A 19,666-nucleotide genomic window follows, 5' to 3' on the forward strand; every position below is an offset into this window, starting at 1 on the left:
GCCGTTCTCTAAATGTGCAGATCAGCTGGCTCCATACACAGCTGCTCAGCAAACATTTATGCCCTGCAATGAAAGACCTGGGTACCGCATCTGTCCCCAGTGCTAAGAAGTCTGCCATTCTTTTGGCACAAAGGGTTAGGCCAAGGCTAACCAAGGTTATTTGGATGGTGCAGTGAGCCCTACTATAACTGAAGGCCTTTTCTAGAGGTATGAAAGAAAGGCTAACTTTTTATTTTGACCGATCTGAGCTTTACTGTTGCTACTATGATTTAAAAGTGACTGAGAAGAATCAAAGGATAAAGTTCAAAATACCAAGGAAATCGTATATTGTGAGATAAGTGGAAACATCTGGAATGCTGTTCCTAGCTCCTGTGTGAATTTCAGGCCAGTTCAACAAATGCCATTCTTAGGCCCTATAGAACTGTGCGGAAATTTCGTTAGTTAGAGGGGCAAGATAAAGACTTCTGACTTGGTCAGAGATAAAGACTTCTGTAGAGTATCTTTAACATCCACTTCTATTCATTGTCAAAAAAATATATAAAAACTCAGACATATTTCTGACCAGATAGACAATTGTTTTGATAATCATTGCTATGGATTATGCTGTGGAGTGGAGGTGACAGTGAAGAAAGAGCTATTTTTTAATAACATAATTTCTTTTAGAAAGGCAATAAATGTATAATGTTTAAAATAAAAATATAGACAAGCAAAAGAAGACAATAAAGGCATCCATGATCTTATTACAACAGGTTAATATATGTCTTTTCTGTCCTCCTTTTCCTGTATTCATATGTTGACAAGATTTCATATAAACAAAAATGCTATAATTCCGTACATACCATTTTGTGAAATTTTCTCTACTTAATGGAGGAGGAACATTTTTCAATTGTATTATATATTATTTAATATCATTATAGCATCATAGTATCCCACTTTAAAAATCTGTATTTTATATACTAAGCCATTATTTCTTCATATTCAGCTTTTTCTCAATATTTTTCTTTCATAAACAGTGAAGATGTAAACATTCTTGAGCGTAATTTTTATGCATACTCATGATCATCTCACTAGTATAAATTCCTAAAAGTGACACTGCCATATCAAGGCATATGCCTAGGTTTAACCTGTTGATATTACCGCCAAGTTGCCTTACAGAAAGACTGCACATACTCTATACACATTAGCAGTATATGTGAACGCCCATTCCTCAGACTTTCTACTACTCTTTTTAATATTGGTGAAGTTGATGGTTAAGGGGGAAAAAAATCACTTTTGTTTTAATTTGCATTTCTGTAATTACTAATGACGCAAAGATAGGAGAAAACTCATTAGAATAAAAAAGAATCTCTCCTTCCTTGTGAGCACAGGATAACCCAAGCCCTCTCTACATGCAGTCATGTTGGTCATTTGCATTAATTATACTGATATGTCTATTCACACCCATCGCCAGATTTTAAATTTGTTCTAAAAAGCTCTTTATTTATAAAAGACATTAATCTGTACCTGTATCAAATAAGAATTTAGTGTCTGATAAAGGTAACATTTAAAATTCCCAGGGAAATGTATTAGTTTCCTATTGCCGCTATAACAAATTACCACAAAATTAGTGTCTCAAAAAAACAATGCAAATGTACTGTCTCATGGTTCCAGATGTTAGAATTCTAACATTGGATTCACTGAGCTAAAATCAAGGTGTCGACAGGGCTGCTTCCTTCTGGAGGCTCTGAGAAGAAAATCTGTTTCCTCGCTCGTCTTTTTCAGCTTCTAGTGGCCACCTGTATCCCTTGGCTTGAGGCTTGTGGTTTGTGGCCCCTCCTTCATCTTCAAACACATCACTCCTCTCTCTGCTTCCACCATTGCATCTCCTTCTCCTCTGACTCCTCCTGTGTCCCTCTGATAAGGACCAATGTGATTACATTGGGCCCATCTGAATTATCCAGGATAATCTCCCCATTTTAAAATCTTTAATTTAATCACACCTGCGAAGTCTCTTTTGCCAAACCTTCATGGGTTCCAGGAATTGGGGTGTAAACATATTTGGAGGCCATTTTTCAGCGTACCATAATTGCACTGTTGCATCAACAGTGTTGAGAAAATTGACCAACCATTTGGAAAAAAGATTAAATAAATAACTTACACACTATATCAAAATAAATTCTAGATGGACTAAAGAAGGGGTTGGCAAACATTTTCTATAAAGGGCCAAACGATGAATAGATTTTGATCTGCAGGCCAGGTTGTCTCTGTTGCAACTCAGCTCTGCCATGGCAGCATGAAGCAGCCATAGATGATATCTAAACACATGGGCATGGCTGTGCTTCAGTAAAATTCTGTTTGCAAAAATAGGCAATGGACCAGATTTGTCCCATGGGCCATCATTTGCTGACCCTAGATTAAAGACACTAATGTGAAAAAACAAAACAAAACAGTAACAGAACCAGGAAACAAATAAATAAATTTTTATATAGTCTTTGTACAGGTGAGAATTTTCTAAACATGAAATCAAAGGAAGAAACCATAAAAGAAGATATCTGTAGATTTGCCATTATAGAAATCAGAAAATGCCATAAAAAATACTGAACATAATAAACAAACTGGGGAAGAAGCAGGTTCTTTGTACCCCTATCAAGAATACTACAAAGGGAGCCAAAAGGAACAAAGCCCTACTTAGAATCCCAAAATAACTTGAAAGAATTAAAATTAGGAAGAATGCTCCAGAAACCTGGAAGGAGTATCTTCTGTTTATCTTTCTGCCACAGGTAAACACCAGCTATGTGTATACAAAATAACAGAAAGCCCATGCGCATCATAAGCCTATGAGGAGGACGGAGTGAATACTAGTTAACTCCCCTTCCGGGCTCCAGTTTCATCATCTCTGAGATGAAAGTAACAATCCCAGTCGTTCCTACTTCACAGAGTTGTGAAAGTTAAATGAGAGGAAAGAATGGGAAGCAGCTTTGAAAATTATAAAGTGCCAGGATCTTGGTAAAACTCCAATTTTAACAAATACTGAATATAATGCCCAATCCAGTGATACTCCTTCTTCAGGACTAGGCTGAAAGCAATACCATTAATAATATTGCTTTGATGATACATGTGGAAGAATTCTCTTTGAAGGAAAAATCACATGCTCCTGCCTATGGAACATTCCATTTACTTAACAAAGCTGGATTTCTTTTGGTACTCAAAAATGTAAAAATTGTAAAATCTAGACTACATTAACCATTTAATAAGCTAAAAGAAGGTTACTAAGGGCTTCCCTGGTGGCGCAGTGGTTAAGAGTCCGCCTGCCAATGCAGGGGACACAGGTTCGTGCCCCGGTCTGGGAAGATCCCACGTGCCGCGTAGCGGCTGGGCCCGTGAGCCATGGCCGCTGAGCCTGCACATCTGGAGCCTGTGCTCAGCAACGAGAGAGGCCACAACTGTGAGAGGCCCGCATACCAAAAAAAAAAAAAAAAAAAAAAGGTTACTAAGACTGAAAAGCACCGCAGTGAGGGAGGAGTGAGGGTTGGAGAACACAGCAGGCGATGCAGGCAGAAACCTACATTAGAGAGGGTGCTATAACCATGTTAGAAATTTTGGACTTTCCCAGGGACAACAGGAAGCCACTAAAGGTTTTGAGCAGAAGCGTGATGTGAACAGATCTGTGAAAAGATCACCCTGGCTCCAGGGTAAACAATGAATTGGAGAGGGAAGAAAATAGCAACTAAAAGATAAACTACAAAGCTTAAACAATAGTCCAGGCACAAGCTCATGGCATCATGAACTAAGGTAATAGTCATGGAAGTGGAGAGAAGTAAATGAGTTACCCAAGAATTAAAATCAAGACCTAGTGATGGACACAATACGGGGAACGACAGAGATGGGGGTATCAAGAATGACAACCATGTTTCCAGATGACAGATTACTGAAAAGCAATAAACACCATCCCAGCCTTCTTAGAATAGCGAGGCAGCTTCATCAAATCAAAACTGTAGGCATATAATTAATAATAATAATACTCACTGAGTAACTACTCAATGCCTGTCCTTGTGCTAAGTGCTTTACATGTTTTGTTTCATTTAAACCACCTAACAGCACCATGAGAAATGTTTTAGAATCATCTCTCCAACTTGTATATGGAAACTGAAACACTGAAGAGTTGACCTTTTCAAAGACCACCCGACAGTTAGTGGTAGAGATGGCGTTTGGAGCCAAGCAGGCTACTTCCAGAGTCCTCGCACCTAACGCTCATCCAGAGGAAGATGAGTGAGTGCCCTGTGACTGAGCAAGGCCAAGTTCATCTGGAGAAGATGCAGAATGTCAGCCAAGATCCTCATGACCTAGAAGGAGAAAGTAAACTACAGAAATCTTCAAAGGAAGACATGGATCTCCCTTGGAAAGCTTTGTGTCAAGACAAGAGGCTTGCTACCTTCCTGGATTATGTGTCTAAGATGTGATACAGGGTCAGTTATAGAAAATGGGATCCACTTTAGTAAAGGTGATGCGTCAACTTGACTGGGCTTTGGGGTACCCAGAGAATTAGCCAAACATTATTCTAGCATGTCTGGAAGGTGTGTCTGGATGAGACTAACATGTGAATCCATAGCCTCCCATAAAGCAGACTGTCCTCTCTGAGGTGGGTGGGCTTCATCCAGTAATCCATTCAAGACCTGAATAGTACAAAAAGCCTGAGTGAGCTGGAACTCCTGCCTAACTGCTGAGTTGAGACACTGGTCTCTTCCAGGCTTCAGATTTGGACTGAAACTCTGGCTCTTTGGGTTCAAGCCTGCTGGCTTTTGAACTGCAACTAACACCATGGACTCCACTGGTTCTCAGGTCTTTGGACTCAGACTACAACTACATACACATCAGCTCTCCTAGGTCTCAGCCTCTATAATCACATGAGCCATTTCCTTATAATAAGTTTCTTCATATGTATATATATCTATATGAATGTATATATAAATAGGTGAATTAGTGAATGAATAAGCCACTAGTCACTGTAGGCAGGGTGCTCTGGATAAATAGAACCAATGTGATATCTATATATCTGTATCTACATCTATCTATATACCTATCTATCTATACGTATATATATGATATCACATTGGTTCTATTTATTTGGAGAACCCTGACTAATACAGAGACTTGTTCACTCATGACTAACACTGCCAAAAGAAAGTACAGAAAAACCTTTGGAACCATAAGGGCTTAGATAGGAAACTTAAGCCCTTATGTACTATTTTCATTACTTCATTCTATCAATGGTTAGAATTTTAGAAGGAAGTAGTTCACGGTTTTAAGACAAATCCATTTTTCTTATTTGAGAAATACCTTCCTAATTTATCTTTCATATGGTCTAAAGACTCTACTATACTACCAATATTTATAACATGCCAATGACTCTGCTTTTAAGTCCCAGGGGATGGAAAATGCACTAGGCCAAACAAAGGGGAGGTCTCTATTTTTACTCTCCTCCCATTACAAGGATAGGGAAAAGGGTCCAGGAGGCAGCTCCCTGGTTTCTGCCTCCTATTCAAGAGAGGCCTGGAATAGGTGGGCAAGACCAGCTCTCCCCTGAGCACTGGGGCAAATGTGTTCTCCTCTCTTCTTGGACTGACTGGCTATGCTGGACTTGTCTTCCATCAAGGGCAAAGTCCCCAGTGTCTTGTGTGGCCTTAGGGATAAGGAAGGAATGCAAGCTGTTGTCCATCCCCTTCATAGCTTAGTCAAGAATTAGTCACATGATACAGCATTGTTCACGAGAGGTTCTCTTTGGCTTGGGCCAAACCATAATATGCAATAGTGATGCCTTAGCTGGCCATTCCCTGGGATGTATTGATACATATTTACACAAGAGTGGCCAGTCCAGATCAAGATCCATGTGGTCCTGAATCCCCTAACTAAAAACTATCTTACAAAGCAACCTGATACTTTCAATAACACTTTCTAAATATAATTGAATCTAGAAAATATCAAAACGTTGTTAGACATTTTTTAATTCTAAATTTTCTATTAATTGTGTTTCTATCAATAGTGAATTTGGTTTTGCTTAGTGAAGTAACTGATTGGAATTTTTCTTATTTTCCTAGCCAAACTAAACAGGTTTGAAATATCCAGTAAAATTTTATTAATTTTCTCCAAATTAGTAAAAGTAGTAAAAATGTCAGATTGTCAAATATTTTAAAAGTAGACAAGCTATTGTTTTTACTTGCTCATTCTCTTATTCTGGTTAGATAACACACCTCTAATTTTAAGGAATCATCCTCTCTCAGTCTCAGACCATGTAGTTCTGGGGGGGTCTATCATACACTTGCTCCATCCCAGCCAGTAAGAGCACCACTTCCCCAGCCACGGTAGCAGCTTCAGTGATGGGCTTATGACCCAAACAGGGTCAAAGTTAATCCTGAGTCTTCTGCTTAAGCTTTTCATTCAGTTATTCACACAACATATACTTCTTGAAAGCCTACTGTGAGTCCAGCCACTGTTGTAGGGATTAGGATATTGTCAATAAAAAACAAAACAAAACAAAACATGAAAATCCCTGCCCTCATGATACATACATTCTACTAAGGAAAACACTAGAATAAGTACAATAAATATCACAAATAAACTGTATGTTAGACAGTGTTAAAAGCCAAACGGGAAAAACAAAGGGGGTGTGAAATTTTGATGAGGGGAAATGTTGGAATTTGCTCAGAAATAGTCATTGGAAAAGAGCCCTTATTTCATCTGTAGCCACAGGGGCCTATTTCTACCTCTAGGAGTCAGATTGGTAAAGGAAGCCAGTTCAGGAGAAAGCAGAACCTAGAGCTGCAGAGAAACAAAGGCCTAATGACTTCATCGAAGCACCTGGACTCAGCTGTGCCTCCAGTTGTTTTAGTTTTATGAGGCAATAAGTGCCCTTATTTTTTGTTCAAATTGGGTTTTCTGTCACTTGCCACCAAAAAAGACCTGACGAATGCCAAGATGTTCAGGTATATATAGAAACTTAAAGTATCTTATAATGTGTTTCTAAGTGGGATTCCTGCTGTACTTGGATTATCAGATAGCTAGAACTCATTTCTAATTAGCATTATACATTTACATGTAAACACCTAAAATGCTAAGGACCTTAAAAACAGTATGTTCACTTTAAAGCGTTTAAATGAGCTCCTTAAGGTGTGCTTTATACTCTGAATGGAAGGAACCCTTTCTAATCCATTGTTCCAAGGTCACTCTTGTCCAGATCAAGCAATGACAAATTCTAAGTTATCTCAGTTAAGAATCAATGAGATTTTACCAGATATGTTTCTTCTATTGCACATATAGAATAGTTGTATTTTGGATTTTTTTTTTTTTTTGAAGCCTTGTTAGGCAACAGAGAAAATTTCTGCCTCAATTTTGTTAGTGGTGTTGGTTATATTTTCAGAGACACATAGTTAAGGACCAATCCTCAGGGGCTCTGAATAGAGAACCAGTCATTAGTCACTGGCCATCCTACATGCTGAGGGTTCCAAGTCCACCAGAACCACACTCACCAGCATTAACTTGACTGAGTAATTACCATCTGCCCCAACATACCAGCTGACCAGAACCGCCATGCTGGACTGAAGTGTGTTTGAATTTAAGATTACAGAAAGCAACGAATAGGTTTTTAATTTTTCTTATCCTTCTTCCTCTATTTCTCCTTTCACTTTGATCTTACTTTCTTCCCACCCCTAAATCAAATAAAACCACACACACACACACACACAATGGCTGCTTTCCCTTTCTGCAGCACCCTTTCACATATGTAGCAAACAGTTGAGCACAGACTTCTAGTCCCCCAAACCCACCGAGAGGACCCAGGCCAGGGACAAAAGATGATGAGCACCCACATTGTATGTGAGCCATAAACAGACAGGGAGTAGACATTTCCTTGGGGCTTTTTTTTTTTTTGCGGTACACGGGCCTCTCACTGCTGTGGCCTCTCCCGTTGCGGAGCACAGGCTCCGGACACTCAGGCTCAGCAGCCATGGCTCACGGTGGCTCATGGGCCCAGCCGCTCCGCGGCATGTGGGATATTCCTGGACCGGGGCACGAACCCATGTCCCCTGCATCGGCAGGCGGACTCTCAACCACTGTGCCACCAGGGAAGCCCCCTTGGGGCTTATTTAAAGGAGGCTAACTAACTACGCCATCTGAGCCATGCCTGGACAGACCCCAGCCCCCAGCTACATGATCAACCAAGAGAGGAAATTCAAAGAAGTTCTCAGAGATGGGGGTGAGTCATTAGCCTCAGTGAACAGCCATGGCCTTTTCCTCTCCTTCCCATACAGGGAGATCTGAGGCTACTTCTCTCCATTTAAGCAAAGAAAAAGGGCTTCAAATGTACCAGTCATACAGTTGCCTGCAAGAAAAGGAGACTGGCTTCTTTTTCCCAGGTTGGATGTCTGCATATGCAGCATATGTGTGGGCTACCCATGCTTATCTGAGCAGGGGAGAGGAGACTCAGAGAGAGAACAGAGGAAAGGGTGCTGAGAGGAACATCTCTGGTGTCTAAAGATTTGTAAGTTTCCTCTGGATCAAGTGGATTCTGGGGAAGGTAGCTTGACTTGAGCCAAATTTCTGGTGGAAGCTAAGGGGACTGCAAACCCAGGTGGGGCTTTCACACTGGAAAACAGTGGGAAGATTTCCTACAGGACTCCAGTGGTCGAGGAGAGAGAATCAGCAGTCAGCCAGTATTATCCAGAGAGGCAGCAATGCCCAGCAGAGGATACGACTGCGTGGTTCAGTAAAAGGCTGGCCAGACTTCTTGCCTCATCGTTCTACCTGCCCATCACCCATCTCACATCTTCCACTTGCCGAGCACACGCCTCACCTCTTCTACCTGCCCCAGCACCAGCACCAAGAGACCACAAAATAAGAAGGATGGATTATATGGTAACTCTATTTTTAGTTTTCTGAGGAACCTCCATACTGTTTTCCATAGTGGCTGCACCAACTTACATTCCCACCAACAGTGCAGGAGGGATGTAAGCTATTATATATAGGATGGATAAACAACAAGGTCCTACTGTATAGCACAGGGAACTATATTCAATATCCTATGATAAACCATAAACCATAAGAAAAGAATATACAAAAAGAATGTGTGTGCATATATATATACACACACATACACACACACACATATATATGGTGAACCACTGTACAGCAGAAATTAACACAGCATTGTAAATCAACTATATTTCAATTAAAAAAAGAAAAAAGATGAGCTACTTGAGTAATTTTTAGTCACTATTTTAGCAAAAGAACTCTTTCTTCCAATGAAATATTCCTTTAACGCAAATTTAAGCTAGAGATAAAAGCAATGAAGCAATTACTTGAGCAATTTAAACCTTTATAGCTTGATCCTCAAATACTTCATTGTTAGCAGAACCCCTGAAGTTCCCCCAGGAAACATTCAGATTTTGTGGAGCCCGGTAGGAAAACCACTGCCCAGGACACACGTATCAACTCCATGCACACAATATTGTGCTCCCAGACAGCCTGATACCCTTTAGCAACAGAATATGAGTGTCCATAGACAGTACTCATAAAAAGCATGGAGTTTACATACAGATATTTGGTACTTTGAGAAGGGAAGCAAACTGCATTTAAACCTGCTTATTTTAACTCCTTTTTTCTTAGTTATTCCTACAAAAGTCTCCTGTTCATAACATTATACTAGTGTTTTCCTCAACCACGTCCCCACATTCTCGCTTTTCCCAGAAACTTCCATTTATATTTAATGCCTGATCTTGTAATTTCTTGAAAAGGACAAAGACAGAAGTCCATTCAAGGCCAGAAGACGGCTTTTTCTTCTAAGAAACTGTCAGCCAAATTTCTCAGGGAGGAACTGGAAATGAAGTGAGAGACATTGATAAATTTCCCTTCTGAACAATCAATAAAAGCCCCACCATCCTGTTCAGACTCCCACTGTGGAAGCAAGGGCCGTAATTAGATTGTCAAAAATTCAACTTGCCCAAGCTGACAGCGACCCCCTCGAAAGTGACATGTGATTGGCACTCGGTCTGGGGTGGTGAACCTGTATTGGCAGACAGAGGGTAGGGAGCAAAAAGCAAGAGTGAAATTTCCTCATTGAAAACAGCCCCCCAAACCCCACACTGATGAAGAATCTGCGACCCTTTAGTCATATTAACATGGCAAAGTGTGCAGCTGACAACTTACTAAGCCATCTAATCTCCACCACAGATTCAGAACCCAGCCTGCCCCATCCACTCCCAAACCCAGAAAAAGAGGAATGGCATTCCTTCACGACCTCCAAAGCTAAAACCTCTCTCTTGCTGTGATGAAGAGGTAGACAAGAACATGAATAAGGAGAAAAATCTCCAGACAGAGATGGACCCGTGCCAAATAGAAGTCCCTCCATCCCTCACCCCTGAAAGAAACTATGAGCTCATAGGCACAGGGGACTCACTGCTTTGGGGGAAAAATATCATGAGAATAGCCATAACTAATAGTGCTGGAGTGTTAACCATGTGCCAGATACTTTGGAGCAGTTCACAAGCGGTAAATCTATGAGGTAGGAATTATGTTTTCCTGGTTTTATAGAGATTGATTTGCCCAAGGTCTTAGTTGATGAATAGCAGAACTGGACTGATTTCTGACTCCAAAACTTATATAAACCACTAAAAATAGTGTTTCTCCACGTGTAGTCAGTGGGCCCCCTGAATCAAATCACCTGATGGTTCCATTGAAATGCACATTCCTGGGCCCACGCCAAACCCACTGAGTCAGATTCTGGAAGTGAGGTCCAGAAACCTCTATTTTTAAAATCTTCCTGAGAAGAGCCTTCCATGCACTAAAGTCGGTGAATCTCCTCCCTACAGCACCCTGGGAAGCTGAGTGAATGTTGGGTCTTTAGGGACCTTCTGGGGGCAAAGCACTGAATCAAGTTGCTCACTGTTTTGCATACTTGACAGCAAGAGAAAATTAGTTTTTCCCTAAAGCCCCAGTGTCACTAGACCCACCTCTGGCCCTGGGAAAAGGCCAGTGAAATTACGTAACGATTTCAACTGTGATATACCACCACGCTGCCAGAGGGGAAGTCTGTTTGAGACCTCAGGTGGTGAGGGAGAGAGAAGGGAGAGGATTGATGGACCTCAGGCTGTGACTGGGATTCCCTGCCAGAGAAGGCAGAAGGGAATCCCTCTCACCCAATGGCTAAGCTCTTTCCTACATACTATTTCTTTCAAATGGATGAGATGCAGCAGCATCACCTCAATGAGGAAAACAGCTTGATTTCACCTGTGTTCAATGTGCAAGCTCTGTGGTTCATGAGAGATTCTACTCAGGCCTATATTGACAGGGCTGCGGGGAAATGGGTAAAACAGCCATTGATGACACCCTAGTCCTGGGAATACAGGAAAGGAGAGGTGGAGGGAGAGGGAAAAAGAGGAGAGGAAGAGTGTTGGGAGAGGAGAGGTGGAGGGGAGAAGACAGAAACGAGGGAAGCAGGGGAGAGGAGGTGTCTGCGCTCTCAGTATCCAGTAACATCACCAGGATAAAGTAGCAACACTTGTAACTTCCAGAATTCTCAGAACACATTAGAAGTATCTACTTTGCTTTAATTGCCCCATCTTAATTATAAGCAGTGGTCCTAGGGATTTTCTTAACTTGACATCTGTTAAAACACAAAGGTTAGGAGCACAGGGTACATTTACAATACAAGCACATAAAGGTTATTTGTAAACTCTTTTGCTGATCCTTCATAATAGAATGTGAGGAGAAAAAGGAGCTAGAATGAAAGAAGCCGAGTAAAAGAATGAGGAGAGTTTCATTCTTCTTCAGGTGAAATTCCATTTCGAGCAAGAGCTGTGCCATCTGCATCTTAGAGGACAGTGGCTCTCAAACCAGAGGGTCCCTGTTGAGCTGCAGGATACTTCAGACGGCCTATGGGCTGGTTGAAACACTGATCTGCGCCCTCTTTTTCTCCAGCTGTGTTTTCTCAATGGTAAACAGCAGCACATTGGGTTAGTGACCTAACTGGCTGTTAGACTACAGCAAACACTTGAAGACCATCGCTGACCTGTGAATAGACAGAAGCCCCTCATGGATCCTGGGCTACAAGATCGATGTAAGTGCTTGATGAGGGATACAGGAAGAAAAAGGTCCTCCTTAGAAGTAGAATACAAGAATCAATATTGTAGGTATTTTGAATTTCGGTCTAGATAATTGTGGGTTTTTTAATCCTTACAAAATTTATCCCCAGCGTGTATCACTCTGGCTGGTCCATGGTCAACACTTAATAAATGCTTGATGGGGCTTCCCTAGTGGCGCAGTGGTTGAGAGTCCGCCTGCTGAGCAGGGGACACGGGTTCATGCCCCGGTCCGGGAAGATCCCACATGCCGCGGAGCAGCTGGGCCCGTGAGCCATGGCCGCTGAGCCTGCGCGTCCGGAGCCTGTGCTCCGCAACGGGAGAGGCCGCGACAGTGAGAGGCCCGCGTACCGCAAAAATAAAAAAAAATAAATAAATGCTTGATGATAAGATCTCACTTCCTCTCATAGTAAGCCAAAAAAGGCAAAAGAGGGCTTTTAGTAGACAATGATTGAGGACCACAATTTGTGATGGACAGAGCCTTAATGGAGCAAGAAGGGTGATTCCTCAGCATAGCCACATGCCATGCCTAGAATAACTACTCTGTGATAGGTGGCAGGGTCTTATTTTGCTACGTCAGCACAGAAATTCCAATGTAGAGAATGTCACATTTTCTGGAGATCGGGCTACTATCTGGTGCCCACATTTTTGATCTGACTTTGGCTCGTGCTATGTAATCAAATGTATATAAGCATCCACTGAAAGACACTCCAAGCTCATCATGCTATACTTACATTTTCTAGTTGATACTAAGGATTATCCTGGCACGTTTAGTAATTTCCTGAATCTCAAGGAAAATAAAAATGTCCATTTTGCGAAGTGGGATGAAGTTATCAAAAGGCAAACGAAATTGTAGCAGAAACACATTATAGTCTGATTCCTATTTTTTCCCAGGAATCCATAAACACCAACCCACCTGTAACAAAATTCTAGGTAGAACTCTAACTGAACCCTGTTCCCAGCGGGGTGAAAACAGCAACAACAAAGTGAAGTCGTCTCTGCTTTGGGCTGCCACCCGTGTACACAGCCATGGGTGTAGGCTAAGTAACAGGAAGTAACCATACTGGTTAGTTTTCACTAGGTTAAACTGCAGCTGCAAACACAAATCTCAGTGGTTCATGACAACAAAGGTTTATTCCTCACACACATACATAGGAGCAGTATGCAGCTCTGCCCAAGCTTGAGCTGCCCCTATCCCTATGGGGGATGGGCTATTCTCAAGCAGAAGGAAAAGAGAAAAATGACCAAAGTATCACAATGGCTCTCAAAACTTCTGCTTGGCCATGCAGTACATCAATTTCTGCTCACATTCCATTGACCAAAGCAAGTGCAAGGCTAAGCCCACTCTCAGCAGGACAGGGAAGTATGGTCCACCCACGGGGAGGCACTGAAAGTCACCTGACAGTGGGCAGAGGTGACAGAAAGGGGGGCACATAACTGAGAACCACAGTACACTCTGCCGTGAGCATCATCACAGTTAATATTCCTTATTTAAGGAAACAGTGCTCATGCTGCAATTGACTTTGTTGCCTCTGCAACTAACAGCCAAAGAGACGGAAGTAGTTTTATCATTTTCCCCATTGTCTGCACCTTGGCTAGACACACACAGCTCTACCTCAGTTCCTCTGGTCAACTGCCTCACTCACCATGCAGGGAAAGAGTTCCATTCCTCACAGCCAGGAACTTGACTCCATACGGAAAGAAGGGGGTAGAGTGGGAACTCCCGTAGAGTTTGATCTGAGCTTTGCCTTGGAAGGGCTTGTCCTCGGATCCAATCCTGAGCTCTCCACCATCAGAAACAAGGATGGAGTGTGCTCTCAGCTCGATGGGTCCTGGGTCCAGGAAGATCAGCTTTCCTCCTAATAGCCAAAGAGAAGACAGTCAGTCTCTGGGAGAACGAGGCTCACTTCCTTTTGACAGTTCCAATGTCTGATGAAATCCTCTTCGTTTATGTACTTCTGCTGAAATTTAGGCTCACTTTATCTTGCCTTCTCTTCGAGAAGCACAGCTGAGGGGATCAGACACCCAGAAGCAGAAGCAGCATATTACTAACCTAGCTTAGGGTAGCTATCACAATTCACAGCAGCTTTATTTGTAGTATTTTTAATGACAATAACCTAAATGCCTAGAAATTTAGGACTGGTTAGATAAGAAACAGAAGGTCACCGTTTTTACCATGTAACAGCAGCTTAGAAAATTAAGTTTAAAAAAACTGGGAAACAGGAAATAGGAATAGAAGAAAATATGCCAAAATTATAAGAATTACAGTAAAAGGAAGTGTAATTAGGAGGCACTATGAAATTTTTAGCACTTTAGCTGACTAGCATCTATTATCCTTTTCTTTGGACAATAGACACTGATTTCCACAAGGAACTGTTCTGCTCCATTGAATAGAGTTGAGTGGGACTGTCAAACACGGTGTCTTATCCTACCATCAACTGAGTCATGTACCCAGGCTTCAAAAGGAAACCTGGAGCAAGCAAATCTCCCTCCCCAGGCGGGAGAAAATAGCATGCCTTGGCCCCTTACCCACGTATATTTTCCTTCATAACGCTTAGCATCAGACATACCATATATTTTTACATGTTTACTGTCTGCCCTCCCGCCCCCCAGGAATGCATGCTTCATGAGGGCACTTATCTGCCTTGTCCACTTCTACATTCCCAGTGTCTAGAACAGTGACTGGGAGAAGGTTGGCACTCAATATATAATTGCTGAGTAAATGAATAAATGGTTATATCCTTTTAGAGTATCTGTTTTAAGTACCTGAATTTCCTTATAGACACACACACACACACACACACACACTCCCATTTTCTCAGAAAGGATACTGTTATGACATTGAATCAGTAAGTCCACACATTGTCTCAATGAGCTAAAGGTAAGCCCAGAATGTGGGGGAGGCAAGTGGCAGAAGTGGCTCAAAAGGCAGATTCCACAGGAAGAAAGAGGGTCATGGTGAGGGCCAGTGAAGAGCAGAGACTCCATCTGCTAAATAGAGTCCTGAATCCAAGGTACCAAATCCTTGAGTTGGATTGTTGTTTTGTACTTAAACACGTGCTGGAGGAATGAGAGGGAGTGAAGAAAAAGGCCAAGATGCTTTTAGTCGTTTCTGTTATCTCCATCTTAGTACAGAGATAGTGACCAATACAGATGGAGGCCACTCCTCCCCTGACCTTCTGTCCTAACATTCTCTTCAGCTTTCCTTGGCTCCTTTATCTTTGATCCTAAAGCTCGAGCCACATACCATCAATAACAGTCACAAAGTGTTTACTTGGATTCAACCTCTTAAAGTGCTCTTTCCTTTCAGCCACATTTTAGAACAACACCCCTCCCTTGGGTATCCAGTTTCACCATCTATAAATCGTCCATGGCTAGAACTCTTCCCTCAGAGATTTGTGGTGAGATTTCTTGAAATGATGCTTGTAGATCCCTGGTCCTGGGTCTGACCTAGTAGACACTGAATGCAGTGGTATAACAGCCCTACTAGACCACCTCCTTCCAATACCTCACTCTCCGTTGTCCTGACGTCCCTTTTCAAATATGGCATAGAGATCACAGTCTAAGGTAATCGACCCAAGAAGCAACTCTCCTTTAGTGACGTAGAGGCTTGATGCTTGAGTGGCACCACACTGCTCACCAGACTTCCAAAGGGCCTGCTGGCAATTCTGACCTTAATTTTCCCTTCCATTGTCATCATGATGACAAGAATTATCATTAGAAATGCAATCGTATCACGCATCCTGCTGTGAACAAGAGGGAAGAAATGTGACCTGTGGTACAGGCCACCTTCTTGAGTTCACTAGAACTTTTTCACTCACAGCCATGTGTCATTAATGTCTCAACTAATTATCTTCAACTGGTGGACCATGGGTTGGGCAATGGGTCCCACCATTATGAACAGTCAGGAAATCTGAATCTGAACAGAGATGAACCAGTGATGGAGACAGGATATTGGATCAGGTTCCTGTCCCCTCTGCTACTGACCTCTGAATGACCCTCAGTAAGTCTCTCAAAATTGCTGGGCCTCGGACTACTCAGTTTCCAAATCTGTCCCACTCACTGCTGAGGGATGGTCTGTTTGCCCCTTGGCGATGTGCAGAACAGAATTGTTCGTTCGTTCGCTGAGGCTCCTTCCAGCTCTAGAACATTTGGCATCTGCACCTGCAAAGATGCAGTCGAGTGTGCGTTTGACACTGATGGAGACAGGGACCTCATGCTCTCTCGCCACCACCTACACTGCAGGGAACTCTGAATACCACTTGAGGAAGGGATTACCTGCACAGTCAGGAATTCAAACGAGATTATGGGGAAAGCAAGGGAGCTGACATGTATTAAGCACCTACCATATGCCAGTACCTTTAGCTATGTTGTTTGAAATGACCTTCCAAACAAGCCCGGGAGGTCGATGTCACACTCCGTATTTCAGAGCAGACAGTGAGCTGGGGGAGGCAGAGCGAGCATTAGAACCAGACCACCTGACAGAGGCACTCACACTCTCTCCACTTTGCAAACCCTCCCAAGTAGCTTTTTCATTAATTAGGAAATTAATTTCCATTAAGTATTTCATTAATTTCATTATTTATCATAGTTACTTTTAAGGAAAAACACGTGTTAACCTAAGTAGCTTTGCCTATGGCTTGTTTATATGTGGTTTATTTTAATTTTGTTAATGTAGATATACCTCGCCTCATTCCGAAAAGGATTTGAGGCAGACTACAAGGATTAGTGGGTACATTTATAACCTGGGTTTTGTCCCTTATACCATCAAGCAAAATATTAAATACACTGAACCAAACTGGTAGAAATCTGAAAATGTCATTTACTGACAGGAACTAATTATGACGCTAATGAAGGGAGAAAAGTTCAGCCCCAAAACATGAATGACCTGTGTTGTCAAGAGTACTATAAATAGGACTAATCAGTTAATGCAGTAATCGCTCTTCCCTGCTAAAAAGCCTTTCCTCCTTACTTTATCAGTGGCAGGTACGTATAAGAAATCTAGGGAAAGGAAGAGAGTTTGATGCGGAATTCAGCTAATTTTGGTTGATACGTGATAACCAAGGCGAAAGTTCCTTGGTGTGAAAGAACGGGAAGTTTATATTTAATCTGTCTCTGTGCCAAGGCCCCAAGTGTTTTCATCCTCACACTTTATTAGCTTAAGTCAAATATACAGCAGGCTGCTTTAAAGGATAGTTATTTGAGTATGGGAGGGCAGTGGGAGGACTTTATTTCTCCGCTTTATAGAGCTCAGCCCCATCTGAAAGCTGAAATAAAGAGCAGGGCTGAAATCAGCCTTTGGCTGTGACCCTTACATGGCTTGTTATGATTGTTCATGAAAGCTGAGTATGTCCCACGAGTGACCTTGGGTAATTTTATAAAAATCAATCAACCATCATTATTGTTACTTCCCCTCCAAAATAAATACATGAACACAACTTTTTACATGTAATCACTTCTTCCCATTAAACATCTCTTTTATTTCTTTTAAAGGGAAGTAAAAGAGACTTTTAGCAGCTAGCTAATGTTTGCAAAGTACATCAAAACCTGCTTTGGGCTAACCCTACAATTAGCCATCCTCTGTAATAACCGCAAAATGATTCTGTTGTATGTGTGTGTGTGTTTTAAAGAAAAACAAATACACAGTTCTAGCTATTTTCCCCCTTACAGAAAACATTTAGAGTGTAAGTATTTTACATTACAAGAATACTCCTCAAAAGAACTGGGTGTACCTTCTATCCCAGATTTTTCCCTCTAGTCTCTTTGGAACCCTCCCCAGCTGTGCCTTTTCCTGGCCACTCCACCAAAACTGGTCCTGTTGAGGTCACAAATGACAACCACATTGCTGAATCCAAGGCGGGATGCTCAGTGCTCACCTTTCCTGAGCAGCCAGCAGCATCTAACATACTTATTCACTCCTTTCTTGATACTCCTTCCCCTCGCCCACCAAGCACTGTGCCCTCCTGGATGGCCTCCCACCTCCTGAGCCTTCCCTCCTGACCTCCACTGCCTGATTCCTCCTGCTTGTCCCAACCACTGACACTTGGAATGTCACAAGACTCAGTCCCTTGATCACTTTTTTTCTCACCTTGTCTTAAAGTTTTAAACCCCATCATATGCTCATTGCTGATAACTCCCAGATTTAAATCCCTAAGGCCCACCTCCGCCCTCAGCTCAAGGCTCATCGCCCCAACTGCTACTTGACATCTCCGCCTGGATGTCTCAAAGGTTTCTCAGCTTAGCACGTCCAAAAAGTGAGCTCCTCGTCTTGCCCCACAGTCCTTCCCTTTTCCATAAATGGCAACTCCATCCCCCCTTTGCTCAGTTTGAAAGTTTGAAAGTCCTTTGCTTTGTTTGAAAGAGTCAGCGTTCACTCTCTCTCACACCACAACCAAAGCTCCAGGGAATTTTGTGCATTCTTCCTTCAAAATATCCCTGTGATCCAACCCCTTCTCACCACCTCCACTCCTATCACTGGGGTCTAAGTCACCCTCATCTCATCCCCAGGTAACTCTAAAAGCCTCTTAACTCAGCTCTTTTCTTCTGCCCCTGTCCCCACCCCAGGGTCTACTCTTAAAACAACAGTCACTGTGATTTGTTTCATGTAAACTTTATCACATCACCTCTCTGCCGGCAATTCTCCACCGGTTCCCAACATACAGAGTCAAAGCCCACCAAACCCTGCAGCGCTGGCCCTTCATGGCCCCCTCTCCCTCTGCTCTCCCCGGCTCACAATCCTCTGCCTCCGTGACCCTCTTGGTCCCCTGACTCACAGGCTTTGCCCTCACTGTGTGCAAGTCCCCCCAGCCACCACCAAACCACAACCCAGCTCCCTGTTCACCTTCCCTGCTGCATTTTTCTCCATGCTGCTAAGAAAATCTAACAAAAAATACAACTTGCTGACTTGATTGTTTTCCTTATGGAAATAAACTCCATGAGAGCAAGAATTGTGGTCTATTTCATTCAGAGCTGCAGCCCCTGTGCCTAGAACAGTGCCAGGCATACAGGGAGCTGGGAAAGTGGTCACTAAATACGTGTGGAATAAATAGAAGTTGAAGTTACAGAAGTGAATGAGGTCTCCCTAGACACGTAGAGTGAGAACACAAGAGAGACAAGACTGTCAAATAGTATTTAGAGACTAGACTCAGGAGAGGAAGTAGAAAGATTTTTGCATGTGAGTCAAAGAAACAGGTGAATTAGGAGAAGAATGAGAAGGTTGGGGTGGGTTCCTGGAAAAGCTTTAAGAACTGGGGAAACTGGTAGATGATGATGGCAAATACTTAAGTGTCATTTTGAGGAGGATCTGGGGGAAAAGGGTACAGAGCAAGAGTGTACGTGGTTAGGACGTACATGCCAGGTGATGAAATGAACTCGAGGGCAGTGACTTCCATTTTAAGCAGACGTAAAGCCAGAGATGAACGAAGGCAAGTTCTGATGACCCCCAATTCATTAGATCAATCTGCATCACCAAACTAGATCCTTCCTTTATTCAAAGCTTGAACTACCTAAATTTTCAGATGTAAGTTATCCAATTTACTTATCTATGTGGCCGAGCCTCC

At 42.4% G+C, this 19,666-nt stretch overlaps 1 protein-coding gene across 11 annotated transcripts in view; it reads right to left on the minus strand.

Annotated features, from left to right (window-relative positions):
• Positions 1-19,666, minus strand: part of PKHD1 (PKHD1 ciliary IPT domain containing fibrocystin/polyductin) — a 600,926-nt gene that overhangs the window by 431,196 nt on the left and 150,064 nt on the right. For all 11 annotated transcript variants that reach the window (XM_024765924.1, XM_024765923.1, XM_024765919.1 and 8 more), the window contains one exon: positions 13,754-13,966. In XM_024765924.1, the coding sequence (XP_024621692.1) occupies positions 13,754-13,966 (213 nt within the window). The remainder of the gene's footprint in view (positions 1-13,753; positions 13,967-19,666) is intronic.

The sequence above is a fragment of the Neophocaena asiaeorientalis genome, unplaced genomic scaffold (genome assembly GCF_003031525.2).
Source record: "Neophocaena asiaeorientalis asiaeorientalis breed wild unplaced genomic scaffold, Neophocaena_asiaeorientalis_V1.1 scaffold46, whole genome shotgun sequence".
Classification (NCBI taxonomy): Eukaryota; Metazoa; Chordata; class Mammalia; order Artiodactyla; family Phocoenidae; genus Neophocaena; species Neophocaena asiaeorientalis.